Source organism: Perissodus microlepis, chromosome 5 (assembly GCF_051167445.1).
Source record: "Perissodus microlepis isolate ML-2025 ecotype Zambia chromosome 5, ASM5116744v1, whole genome shotgun sequence".
NCBI lineage: Eukaryota > Metazoa > Chordata > Actinopteri > Cichliformes > Cichlidae > Perissodus > Perissodus microlepis.
The window spans coordinates 12,267,665-12,280,546 of record NC_140465.1 but is presented as its reverse complement, the minus strand read 5'-3'; the positions used below and the strand labels follow the sequence as shown (position 1 = coordinate 12,280,546).

General features: G+C 40.3%; 2 protein-coding genes across 8 annotated transcripts in view; both read right to left on the bottom strand.

Moving 5' to 3' along the window:
• cita (citron rho-interacting serine/threonine kinase a) overlaps positions 1-8,782 on the bottom strand; it is a 37,975-nt gene extending 29,193 nt beyond the window's left edge. For all 7 annotated transcript variants that reach the window (XM_084927904.1, XM_084927907.1, XM_084927906.1 and 4 more), the window contains exons 1-10: positions 8,677-8,782; positions 8,330-8,502; positions 8,073-8,214; positions 7,532-7,707; positions 5,379-5,480; positions 3,093-3,235; positions 2,629-2,722; positions 2,338-2,544; positions 2,014-2,167; positions 582-771 (exon numbers count right to left, since the gene is read on the bottom strand). In XM_084927904.1, the coding sequence (XP_084784030.1) occupies positions 582-771; positions 2,014-2,167; positions 2,338-2,544; positions 2,629-2,722; positions 3,093-3,235; positions 5,379-5,480; positions 7,532-7,707; positions 8,073-8,214; positions 8,330-8,431 (1,310 nt within the window). In that variant the 5' untranslated portion in view covers positions 8,432-8,502; positions 8,677-8,782. The remainder of the gene's footprint in view (positions 1-581; positions 772-2,013; positions 2,168-2,337; positions 2,545-2,628; positions 2,723-3,092; positions 3,236-5,378; positions 5,481-7,531; positions 7,708-8,072; positions 8,215-8,329; positions 8,503-8,676) is intronic.
• Positions 8,783-9,497: 715 nt separating this feature from the next.
• crybb3 (crystallin, beta B3) lies at positions 9,498-11,705 on the bottom strand. The gene is made up of 6 exons (XM_084927215.1): positions 11,203-11,705; positions 10,756-10,837; positions 10,540-10,655; positions 10,286-10,418; positions 10,054-10,196; positions 9,498-9,894 (listed from the first exon to the last, which is right to left on the bottom strand). Exons 2-6 carry the CDS (start codon positions 10,828-10,830, stop codon positions 9,606-9,608), a joined length of 756 nt encoding a protein of 251 aa, XP_084783341.1. The 5' UTR covers positions 10,831-10,837; positions 11,203-11,705; the 3' UTR covers positions 9,498-9,605.
• Between the last annotated feature and the right edge of the window lie 1,177 nt (positions 11,706-12,882).

Here is a 12,882-nt window from a genome sequence, read left to right as displayed (position 1 = left end):
GCCTATTACGCTTCACAGTAACAGAGAAGGCACAATAACAGCAGTGAGGGTGGGAGTGTGTCTATGTGTGGGGTTCCACTTCTCAGCAAACCTCATCGGCACACTCAGCCGCATACCAATCAGTCGATGGCAAGATAACACCAGCTAACATCCTCTGAGCCATTCATTTGATCTATCTGCGCACTGGATCACTTACGTGTGATCTGAAGGTACAAAAACAAGAAGTCAGTAGGAGAGAGCACCACAGAACAGGGGGATCCCTCCCTTTTCTCATTCCTTGTCTGACACAGCATATAGCCAAACCCTTTTTGGCCCCAACAGGCACAACACTAATGACAGGGACAATACCAACTGCCCTGGGCACCATGCTAGGTCACCTGAAACAAGGCTACCTGGAAATTGTTGCCGTGGTAATGAGGAGACTAATGGCAGAACAGCATTCAGTACTAGCATGGGGTCTTTAACCAACAAAAGGTATTAGAAAGGTGCATGCAAAAGGTCTCTGCATCGTCTAAAGGAAAAACAGGCTTTAGTCTACTTTGAATGATCCCAACAATGACTAGTAAACAGGTACCACTTACTCAGTTTTGGCCAACAGTATCAACGCTCTGCTGAAGAACCAGCCTAGAAAAGGCAGATCCTGGCCCTGGAAGCCCGCCGGCAGAGCTCCTTGCTGGGCTGCTGAGGCTGGCCAGGGGGCTGCCTGCTCCGGCTCCTCAAAATTAGAGGTGTCATCTTCAGCATGCAACGCAGGAACGAAAGGCGGGAGAACTGCAGGGGAAGAGCATGAGAGGTGGGAATAAGAGAGAGGGCAAGGGAAAAAGGAAGCCGCTATGAACAAGGTACTTAAAAACAAAAAATGTAAAAAAAAAAAAAAAAAATAAAAATAAAAAAAAAACACAAGGAGAAAGGGGAGAGAAAGGAAGGGAGGAGGAATAGAGAGCGGAGAGCGGTGGGAGCCTAGAGAGCAGTAAGTCGCGCGTTGATGCACATGCTGCCTCTGTCCCTCCCTCCTCTCTTTCGCGCTCTCTCATACACACATGCTCACTCACTCTCTCACTGCAGCAGAGCAAGCTAATCAGCTGGACCCAAAGCTGATGCATAAAGCTCTATCCGTGCTCAGTTGTGAATAAACAAGGATGATATTTTTAATGCAGACATTTGTACATATATGTATTTTGAGGGTTTTTTTGCTACTACTCAAACAAAATCAATTAACAAAGAGAAAAATAAATAAAGAAAAACTATCAATCTAAACACTTTATCATAGACAAACAGATGTCAGTGCTAAGAGGAAACCATGGGCATAGTAATGTTATATAATTACTTTATAATGGGGGGGGGGGGGGGGGTCATCTGCAGAAAATACCTATTTGGTAGAGCCAAAACAAACACCGATCACCCCTGCAGATACACTTGTGAATTACAGTAGCACTGTAGGCATGTGCCTCTTCAATGTGACCATGCTTCACTGAAATTATCTATTAATTTGAGTGTTATGGGTGTGTTTTCCAATGGCCAGTCAGGGGAAACTGTGAAGCTCACTGACAACAATAACATTTAACAAACGCTACAAAGAGCATGTCTGGTGTCGCCTGCGTAAACGATGCGTGCTGCATCTGTTGAGAAACAGATGAGTCGCAGATCTTAACGGTCTGCCTTCCCTTCCTCAGAGGAAAAAAAACAAAAAAAAAAAAACATGGCTTACTGCCAACAGCGCACAGAATCTCATTATTTTACTATAGACAACACCAACGCTATTGTTGTCTATGAGCTCACCCCCTGAACACACACAGACGTAGACTAGATGTTGTTGGGTGGGGTTTGGGTTGTTGTTTTTTTGTTTATATATAAAAGAATAAAAAAAGAAACCCGAGCATTAGAATTTGACAACTAGTAATATATCAACTGTGTCGTAACACAATTACAACAAGAATGTGTCATTTCAAGTGAAATTGAGCATGTCCACTAAAAAGATTGCAGAGGAGTCTCAAGGGAGAGGAATCTCCTCACCTTGTCGCAAGTTGTTCCAGTCGACGCTGGAGAAGAAAGAGTGACAGTGGAGTCCCTGAAAACCCAGTCGCTCCTTTGCACCACAAAGTAAGCTCTGTACCAAGTCTACAAACTGCTTACTGGTACGTGGCTCCACTGGAAACTTTAAGCAACGCTGTAGGCAAAAAAAAATTGAACAAGAACTGAATAAATATTTTATAGATTGATTAAATATTGCCTAAATTAGACTGCATATATTACTGACCGTAACAGGAATACTGATTAGACCGTTTGTGTCTGATCTGTTATAGAGATTGAATACATAAACAATGACAATGTCAGCACCTGGAAGTTAAGGATGTTGTAGATAGTCTTGGTCGAAGTGGCTTCAGAAAAAGGTGACCGGGCATAAATCATCTCATAGGCAATGACCCCAAGGGACCACCAATCACACTCAACTCCATAGGTGCTGTTAGAACCCCCATTCATGGCTGTCAGGACTTCAGGGGAAAGAAAGTCCTGGGTTCCGACAGGCACTGTGGAAGTGGCCACCTGGGAAAACATAACAGAAACTCTGTAATGTCATTGTGAAGAACAGTGAAGTTAATACATATAGCAAAGCTATATTCGACTTACCGTTTTGTTAGCAGTCAGCCTGGCAGCTGATCCAAAGTCAGCCAGCTTAATATGACCAGTCCGATCAATGAGAATATTCTCTGGTTTGACATCTCTGTAAGTGGATAGTTTAATAGAAATTTGATACGGCTTTTACAGAGCTGTTTGCTGTCTGAGTACTGTAAAATGCTCTACTGCTCCAAGCATAACGGAGACATTTGCAAACTCCAAAGCGTTTTTATAACATTTGCCATCACACTCTACATTAAATTAGTTAAAGTGATAACAATTCTCATGTACAGGATCCGGTTATTGTGGGCTTTTCAATGAAAACAAAAGAAAAACATTTTTAATATAGACCTGGAAGTCGAGAAACCCATTCTACGGGAACACTGCCACTCCTTCATTGATCATGTTTTACTGTTAAGTCTTACTTGGCTAATCCTCTATCAATAACAGGTTGGATTTCGTAGCGGGTATTTTACCTGTGGACGTAGCCCAACTGGTGGACAGCATGAATGGCCTCTACCAGCTCAGCCAAATAAAATCGAGCCATGGACTCATCAAACTGATCCTCATATCGGTTTAGGAGAGACATCAGGTCACCGCCTGGCAAGTACTCCATCGCCTGAAAGCATATGTGTGTAAAGTGAGGAACTGGCAGGATAAGACTATAACCAGTGCATAGCATTTGAAGGATTGTGTGTTGTTGTTGAAGGCTGTAAAAGCTTTAAGAACGCCTCTAAATGTGTCTATATTTAGAAGGAAAAACAAAGCAACAAGTGTAGGGCCATGTGTTTGAGCTTACATCAAAGCTCTGCTCAGCATAAGCTTATAGGGTGGTTCTCCTCATTATAGATTCAGTTATATAACACCGGGTACTATTGCTGATTTATCTATGATACTGCAGTCAAAGTATTCCTGTTCAATTGCTAAAAATATGTCAAGAATAAATGCATAATCCCAGTGTAGCCTAGAATGAATGATCATAGGATGAAAGAAGACACATTTAAGTCAAAGCAACATACTGCAACCATAACATAGCTCATTTGAAGACATGTAGTTTTGAAAGTTTGGAAAAATAAATCAGCCTTGGTTAACGTTGCCTAAAATTCTTTTTTTTTTCCTGCTGTCTGCACACTGAAATAAAAGGTGCTGTGCCAAGTTGATTTGAGCTATATGTTTAAAGCCATACAGCCATAAACAGGCAAAGCCCATGCACATGAATGGTCAGCGAGTCTCAATGAACGGGAGCATTCTCCAGTGTTACCTAGCAACAGGGAGACTGGGTGCCTCTCTGACACACAGATAAAGATGGATGCTTTGTATTTTCCTCCATGCTCAGTTAGGGAGCAGAGAGACAGAGGGGGAGAGAAAAAAAGAGGAGGAAGAATTGAAACAAATATGCAGGGGACATAAAGGAACGTATATAGATGGTGAAAGAAAAAAAATAAAATTAAAAAAAAAATAAAAAATGGGCAGGATAAAATATAAGGCCCAGCTGCACAAGACACTGACTGCACTCTTTTCTACTACCTAAGACAGCCTTGATCATAAGGAAAAATACAGATTCATTGTAAGTTTAACAGCTAACTGTAACTGACAAAGTGCTAAGATTGCATTATTAAAGGGATACGTTTCCCCCTTTAATTAGTTACTCATACAATAATGCAGCATAAAGAGTATACATTCACTGAGTGTTTTAAATGGTAAACAGTAAGTTCAGTTCCTGATTTCCCTCCTTATTTTTCACAGTGATAGCTTAAAAAATGTGATGCTGTTTTGTTAGTTGCAGTAAGCTTTTAATTTCAAGCAAAACTAAACCCAAAGATTGCTCACAGCATCTAAAAAGCCACAGGAGGAGTCAGTAATGAATGATGTGATTTATCATGAAAAAATCCTGGTCACTGTGGAACGTACTGATGGCAAAAATAACGACTTCTTAAGGATGAAACCTTTTTTTCCCCTGCTACAAAATGCAACAAAATATTTTTCTTGTACAAACAGATTGGTCATTTTATAATTCCTCCTTCACATGCCACTTTGAGTGACTGCCAGTTTTGTTGGTCAAATTTTGAAAATCAAACATAGAAAGCAGGTAACAATAGGCAAATTTTGATGATTGTATTTCTAGGGTTCATGTATAGTGTGGGTGTTTGTTTTACTTCTGAGTCTAGCCATTTTCCCCACAGTATAATTTTAGAGTTTGGGGGAATACACAGTGTGCTTATGATACTTTGAGTGAAAGCCAATAGGTCATACCAACTCAATTTTTTGTTTCATAGCACCAAATCACAACAGGAGTTGCTTCAAGGGCCTTTATATTGCAAGGTAAAGACCCTACTATATATATACAGAAACCCAACAGTCAAACAACCCACTCTGAGCAAACACTATGGAACAGTAGGAAGGAAAAACTCACTTTTAACAGGAAGACACCTCCGGCAGAACCGGGCTCAGGGAAGGGCAGCTATCTACTATGACCAGCTATGAAGTCACTATACGGTCAGTACTATTTTGTAACACTGGGACTAACACTACATCGAGGCCTACACTACAAAATACAAGGCCTTTGCTTTATACATCAAATATAGCACAAATATTGTATTAGTAAGTACAGTATGTTGTGTGTGTGCCATTTTCTCTGTGTGTTACAAAAGATCCTTAAAATATTCTTTTGATTCAGAAAAAATTAGCAAACTAGTCATTTCAATTCATCATTAAGATAAAAAAGAAAAGAAAAAAAAAAGAAACATGTGCTGCAGTCTCACCAGGTAAACATGATCTTTATCCTGGAAGGCATACAGCAGCTGTGGGATCCAGGGACTACTGTTCAGAGCCAAGATCCTCCGCTCCTCTTCATGAAAAATCACCTTTGAAGAGTTAGAAGGTGAGCAATGAGCAGTTATACTGTTTGAAATGTAAGCAATACAAATATATACTGTGATTAGTATAATGGCCATATAAACAGATGTGCCTGAATCACAGAAACTTCCATATTAAGAAACTGAATGTGAGTTAAATGTAATTGCATTTTATTTCAGATAAAACTGTGCAAAAATCTACTTTTTCTGGTGATTAGAATTCTTGCCTTTCTCGTCTAGCTTCAGTTCTTGTTCCCTCTTTTTATAAGCGACAGATGAGTCTAAATTACACAAAACTGTCACAGGTGGCACGAAGAAGACATTTCTTGTTCATTAAAACTGTTCATTCTTCAGCTCCCTTTGTGTCACAGCTCATGTACTATTCTGACGGAGATCTGCCCGATTAGTCATATGCCAGAGAGCACAGCTGTGAAATATTGGATCCAAGTGACATTTGTTGTGCTTAGCCCTACAGCACTCTCCAGTGGACTTTTTTAGGACTACAAATTTGGAACACCAAGTAGCTGAGACACAGTTAACAGTACTTGTGTAGTAAATGTGAAAATGAAAAATTCAAGACCCTTATTCTTCATACACTTCAATACTCCTGAGGAAATCATTCTAATGGAGGACTATTATAACAAAAAAATGATAAAATAATTATCCATCACATGCATCCAGGTTAACTGGTGTTTCTAAATTGCTCATAGGTCTGAATATGAGAGTGAATTGTTGTCTCTGTGTTAAAATAATTAAATAAATACTTTTCAATAAATGCTATTATTACATGATTCTTCTCAGTGAATTTCATTCTGACAGAAATCCATCTCAAGTACATGAACCTTTCCACTCCCATTAGACGAACTCTAAATCTACCCGTTTTATAGGGTTTCTCCTTGTGGTAGTGAGCAAACCACAGGTGGTATTATAAACATTAATTAAACATTAATAATGGGCATTTGTTCCACTAATCTATGACAGCGTATTCAAAGAAATCCTGAAACAAAAGCTACAGTCTTGAGAAAAAGAAATTTTTTTTCAGTGAAGTACACCCTTATTGTGTAGGAATTAAGAGGGTAAGTAGCAGGCAGATGCTGCTGATCACCAGCAAATGTGACCACCTCTGCAAAAACAAGTTCAACAAAGTAATCCAAAGGTCAGATAGCCCAATATTCAAAGAAATTGCAAAAAACAAAACAAAACAAAAGGGCTACATCTCAGGCTCGAGTTAACATGTTAAAGTTTGTAACAACACAACTAAAAAAAAAAAAAAAGAGTGAAGCAGTATGTCTTATTTGAAAATGTCCCTCTAAAAAGAAGATGGTAGCTCAGTTTAGGTTTGCAAAGTTGAATCTGAACAAACCACAAGATTTCAAGAGCAATATCCTTGAGAGAGACAAGACGAAAGTGGAGATGCTTGGCTATAATGCACAGCACCACAACTGGTGAACATCAAAGACAGCATATCAACAAAAATGCCTCAAAGAGAGTTCTAGAGGCTGATGATTTGGGCTTGTATTCCACCCACAGTACCTGGGGTGCTTGCAGTGGGAAGTAGCTATGAACTCCTCTGTATGCCAAAGTATTGAAGACTGAGAGTAAGGACATCTGTCCAAAAGCTAAAGCTACACCCAAACTAGGTCATGTAATGTAACAATGACCCCAAGCACAGCAACAAATCTGCAACCGAATGACTGAAAAAGAAAAGAATCAAGGTGTTGCAATGGTCCAGTCCTCAACTAGACTGAAATGTCTAGAGGAACCCAGACATTTATTTGCTGTGCATAAACTAATTTTCACAAACCTCTGCAAACAGAAGCAACGTTGTAAAGCTACAAAACTGTTAAGTGCACAAGACTGCTACAATGGAATCCTTAAAACTTTCTTTTTCACACAACTTTAAATGGAACCAGCATACATTTATTTTATTACTCTCACTTCTTCTTCTGGAAAAAACTATTAACAAATAAATAGCAAACTACCAAAATTTCCTTTTTGTGTCCCAGATATGGATATCAAAACTCTCTGGTACGATGTAGTTCTTAGAGGACGAAACTTACATTTTCTTGAGTGCGTAAAACTGTCTTCTTCATGACTTTAAGTGCACAAACACCTCCAGTAGCCTTCTCCCGGACAACTCGGACTTCAGCAAAACGACCCCGACCCACCACTGCATGCAGGTCAAAGTCTTGAAGCCCGGGCTGTAGGGCCCGCAGCTCCGAGACAACTTCGGAAACTGTTTCAAAAAGCACAAACAGCTCAGCTCAGCACAGCACAAACAACTTTTTCACCCTTTATGGCTTCAAAATTTGAAGTAAAACCTTTAAGACATTTTATTGAATGCAAACTATGAGCTAAACACCTTATTCTAACTAGAGCAACAGCAACATACTCTTAGTAGAATTATCAAAGTCCACCTTACAGATATTACAAAAAAGGCATAGGCCTTGTAGTATGCTAAAGAGCATTTTAAAACTGTGCATCACGAATATAACTGCTCTTAATCAATTTCATCAGTTGATATAATCAGGTTTTGTTAAAACGGATATGACTGATAAATAAAACAAACAAATCTTGCTCATATTTAAAATGTATGCTTACATTTATTGACGAAGTTTGCCACATGATGTATCTTCATAAGTTCTGGGGAAGTGCACTCTTGGTAGAGAAGCAGCAAAGCCTCCAGAAACTCTTCCCGACCTAAAGTGCATCCTCCCTGCTCCCCACACAGACTCAGTCGTCCCTGAAAACAATACACAAACAAGAAAAGTGGAATTCACAGGAGACTGCTATTCGGGATGTATTTAAACTGAATTTTAAGAGATCGAGACTACACCTAAGCTGATCCATTACTTTACCTGAAACAGCTGGTTGAGTCGTGAGCTGCGGCTAGTGATAGGGTCAGCAGAGGAAGACGGTGTTTTCAGGTTTCCCTGACTCACGTATTTAAACTTCAGCATGGTCTCTTCACAGCATAAAAGCAGGTAGCAAGTCGAGATTTAAATCCAGGGCATTAACGAAATATTGATACCTACAGACCAAGGAAAAGCTGTCACTTGGTGTCAACAACATGCCCCCCTTTAGCGCGCTAAGCTAACGGTGGGTAACGTTCGCTTTCTAACTTAGCTTATAAAACAGAACATTAAAGACGAAACACACTTGACATATGAATAAAATTAAAGCGGTCTGTTAGGAAATTACTCACCAGCTAGTCATTTAGGTAGCTATTATACTCTTTTTAAGTTATATAGGCATATTTATGTGCTTAAGAGCACACTATTTTCTACACAGTCACCCTGTTTCCGGTCAACTTTCAAATTTTGCGCGTTGCCCGCCCAGCTCACGAGCTTGGTGAATGAATCTTGGTTCTGATTGGATGTTCCATTTTATGTGGGCGGGCATAAATGCAGTTGTTAACCAATGAGAGTTGAGCACACCAAGGAACGCTGAGAAAGGTTCTGAAGAGGGGGATGATCGTGTTTTTATCAACAAAACACGCCATAAATATCAGTTAGTTTACAATCTAACAAGTGCCTAATAGTAAAAAAATAATGTATAAAAATAGCAAAAATTTTATGAGCATTAATTACAATGCCCCAGAGTTAAAAAGAAACGGGGCCTGACTAGACTCAAAGACTCAGAAGAACCAAACATCAGGTCGACAGTGACTAAATAATTGAAAAAGAATAACAGGTTAATCAGTGGTGGCGTAGCAAGGATTTCTAGTGTCACAAAAAAAACAACGCTTTTTTTTTCTCACATCACGCACCCTTCTAATGCCAATTACTAATAGTTGATAATTATTTCTTTCTGGTCTGAATTATTGTTTACTTAATTTTAATATACTTATAAGTTGTTTGTCTAATGCACAGATCGTTTTAACACTCTCACTCCAATCCCATGTATTAATTTATACAAAATAAATGGCATGGAATAATTTACAAATAACCAGAATCAGGGCCAAAACTTTTATTTCCAACAGAGATGCATGGTTAATTTTTTCAGTTCCAGTTTTCCAAAACTGCTTGGTCAGTTAGCCTAAACCAATAAAGAGCTTTAATAATGAGAGACTAAGGACTGGCCAGCTGCCTTCAGCATTCACCAGTTTCTGTGGAAGGTGTCAGAGGTGGGAGTTTAAGCTTCGGGCTGAGTTTGGGATTTGGGGTTGGGAGTAGGGTTAGGATTGGGATTGGGTGGTGTAGGGGCAGGGGCTGGAGCTGGGGCTGGGGCTGGACCAGGAGCTGGGGCAGGGGCGGGGGCAGGGGCAATATAGCACCCTTTCTTATGCCACTGCATGTCCCGCACACGTCGGACGGACTGGATCTGAGGTGCAGTGGCTCCCCAATCATTCCAGTGCTTGAAGTCTCCTTGCTCAAACACATACTGGCGCCCTCTGTAACCTGGATACATGTATCCTACCCACCTTCATGAGGAAGAGAAACAGTATCACATTTCTGGGACAGTGATTGTTACACAAATTTAATATCATTTTGCACAAATGCACTTCTATCTTACATTTCATGGCTTCAGTTCTGATAAGTGGAAATCATTGTAGTGAGAGACTGCGAATGGTGAAACTTACGTTCCATTGACAGCCTTAGCACTGGCCACACGGTCTTGGAAACCATGAGCCCACAGACTGGGGACATCATCATCAACAATCTCCATTTTTCTGCCTTCAAAGCCAGCATTCTCAAACAGATGTAACTTGTGATCTGCACTGTCCTGCAGAAAACAGTATATTTCCACATGTTTAACATCAACCGTTGCGAAATCACAAAATGTCTGAGGTTCATTTCATTTCAAGTACATACCACTTTCAGAGGCCTAAAGGAGCTCAGGCTGTAGCTACTCTGGCAGTTGGTCCAGGTGCTCCAACGAGGATACTCTCCCTTCTCCAGCACAAACAGCTCTCCAGCAAAACTTGGACGCTCAAACCCTACCCATCTGACAACATGGAAAATAAGCAAGACATATAATTGCACACATTTGTTGAAAGCAAAGGGAACAGCTACAAAATAGGATCTACATGCAGTGAAAATGAAGGAAGGGTAACTGAGTCACTCACGGTCCCGACTCCACAATGACTGAACCAACCCTTTGTGTCTTCTCCATCACATCTTTACATTCACCAGACAGCTCCACCTTTTTTCCACGAAAGTTCTCATACTCAAAAACCACCAGCTGCAAAACAGGGACAGGTGGAGTTGAATGATGCAGTCCATAAGCCCGTGGTCTTTTTGAGCTTGTTTAACAGAAAAGTCCCTCTTGTTAAATCTGGTACCTTATATGTTGCTCCAGCCCCTCCTTGGCCCTTTTCTGCAGGCAGCTGGTCTGGGGTTCCCTGCTGGTCTGTCATTTTTAGTCTACAAAGCACAACAATTACATTGCTTAGTGTTAGATTAAATACATACACCTGATATACAAAATAAAGATTCAAATAAAAATTATGAGATATGAGCTATTGACTTTATGCATGAAAAAAAAGGTTTCCTGCAAGATTGGATTGCATAATACAGCTTTAGATTCACCTAATCTTGTTGTTCAGAAATCAATCAGGAAGTAACCTGCAAACTTTTGTTTAGCTTACACAAATCTTACTTGTATCTGTTAGAATAGTACATTAATAATCCCTCTGGATCCACAAAGAAGAGGTTCTTGAGAGAAGACAAAAAAAGGGAAAATAATTATCTTGGTTCTTTTTCCCTTTTTCTTTTTTTTTTTTCTTTACCTTGATGGCTTGTGCTTCAATGCACCCCGTACAAGCCACGTTTTCCGTCTTCCCTCTTTCTTTTCTTTGCCCTTTCTGTCTGTGACTGAGTGAGGATCTGTGTGGAGGCCTGGTGAGCGGTTGGTGGATGCCAGTGGGGGTATTTATGGTTTATTTCTAGCCACAGCAGCAAAAAGCCTGTTGATGCAGCAAGTCTGTCGCACCCATTGTGTCCATCACACTGCTTCTCAATAGGCTTGCCCTCTGTCCCTGGCACACTGGCAAGCGCTGCCCAGCTCTCTGCCCGTGCTGCCATCCTGACCATGATCCTATAGTGGGCACAAGCTCTGACTGCCAGCCAAGAGAATGAACAGAGATCAGTCTCACTCAGCACTATTGGCCCCACCCAGCTATCTTGCTCTCCACTCTCCAGTCTTCTACCGCTTTCTTTACCTTTCTCTTCATCCAGTTCCCAACAGAAATTGCGTCCAAATTTTTCCTTTATGTGCAATTTCAAAAGAATAGACACATTTTTATTTGGAAAAAAAAAATGACAAGAGCAAAAGGATTTGTAAAACACAATTGAAACAATACTATATATGAAGTCAACCAACACTTTTTAGGCACACCTTTTCAACTGCTTGTTATCTAATTAATCAATTGCATTGACACTGAAACTGCATAAAAAAAGTGCATTTAGGCATGTGGTCAAGACGGCCTCCTGAAGTTCAAATTGAGAATCAGAATGGAGCATAAAGGATGACTTAATTGACTTTGAATCTGGCATAGTACCAGATGGGCTGGTCTGAATATGTCAGAAAGTGCTGATCTACTGGGATTTAACACACAACCATCTCTAGAGTTTACAGAGAATGGTTCAAAAAAAAAAAAAAGAAAATATCCAGTGAGCTGCAGTTCTCTGGGTGAAAATTCCTGGTTGATGCCAAAAGTTAGAGGACAATGACCAAACTGCTTTGAGCTGATAGGATGAAAAAAGTAACTTAAATAGCCATTTTTTACAACCAAGGTATGCAAAAGACCATCTCTGAACAAATGACACATTGAACCTTGAAGCAGACGGGACCACACTGGGTGCCACTCCTATCACCGAAGAACAAGAAACTGAGGCTACAGTTCAAACAAGCTCACTGGAATTGCACAATGGAAAATTGGAAAAACGTTTCCCAGTCTTGATTTCTGCAGTAACATTCAGAGCATAGAGTGAGAATTTGGCATAAACAAGATAAGACCATGAATCCATCCTGGCTTATATCAATAGTTTGGGCTGCTGCTGGTGTGATGATGTGGAGGGATATTTTCCTGCACCCTTTGCTACCAACAGAGAATTATTTAAACACCGCAGTCCACCTGAGTATTGTTGTTGACCCTGTCTATCCCTTAATGATCACAGTACACCCATCTTCTGATGGCTGCTTCCAGCAGGATAACACACGTGACAGAAAGCTCAGATTATCTCAAAGTGATTTCTTGAACCTGACAGTGATTTCATTGTGCTCAAATGGCCTCCACAATCACCACATCTCATTCCAATAGAGCTCCTTTGGGATGTGGTGGAAAGGGAGATTCACATCATGGATGTGCAGCAGCTGAATATCTAGCAACTGTTTGATGCCATCATGACAATATGGACAAAATCTCTGAGGAATGTTTCCAGCTCCTGGGTTGAATCTATGCCACAAA

Excerpts from the sequence above, each read along its gene's own strand:
- crybb3 (XM_084927215.1), bottom strand. The coding sequence starts at position 10,830 with ATGACAGACCAGCAGGGAACCCCAGACCAGCTGCCTGCAGAAAAGGGC. Across the intron at positions 10,656-10,755 it reads GGGCTGGAGCAACATATAAG|CTGGTGGTTTTTGAGTATGA; the intron begins GTACCAGATTTA and ends CCTGTTTTGCAG. Across the intron at positions 10,197-10,285 it reads CCTTTAGGCCTCTGAAAGTG|GACAGTGCAGATCACAAGTT; the intron begins GTATGTACTTGA and ends TGTTTTCTGCAG.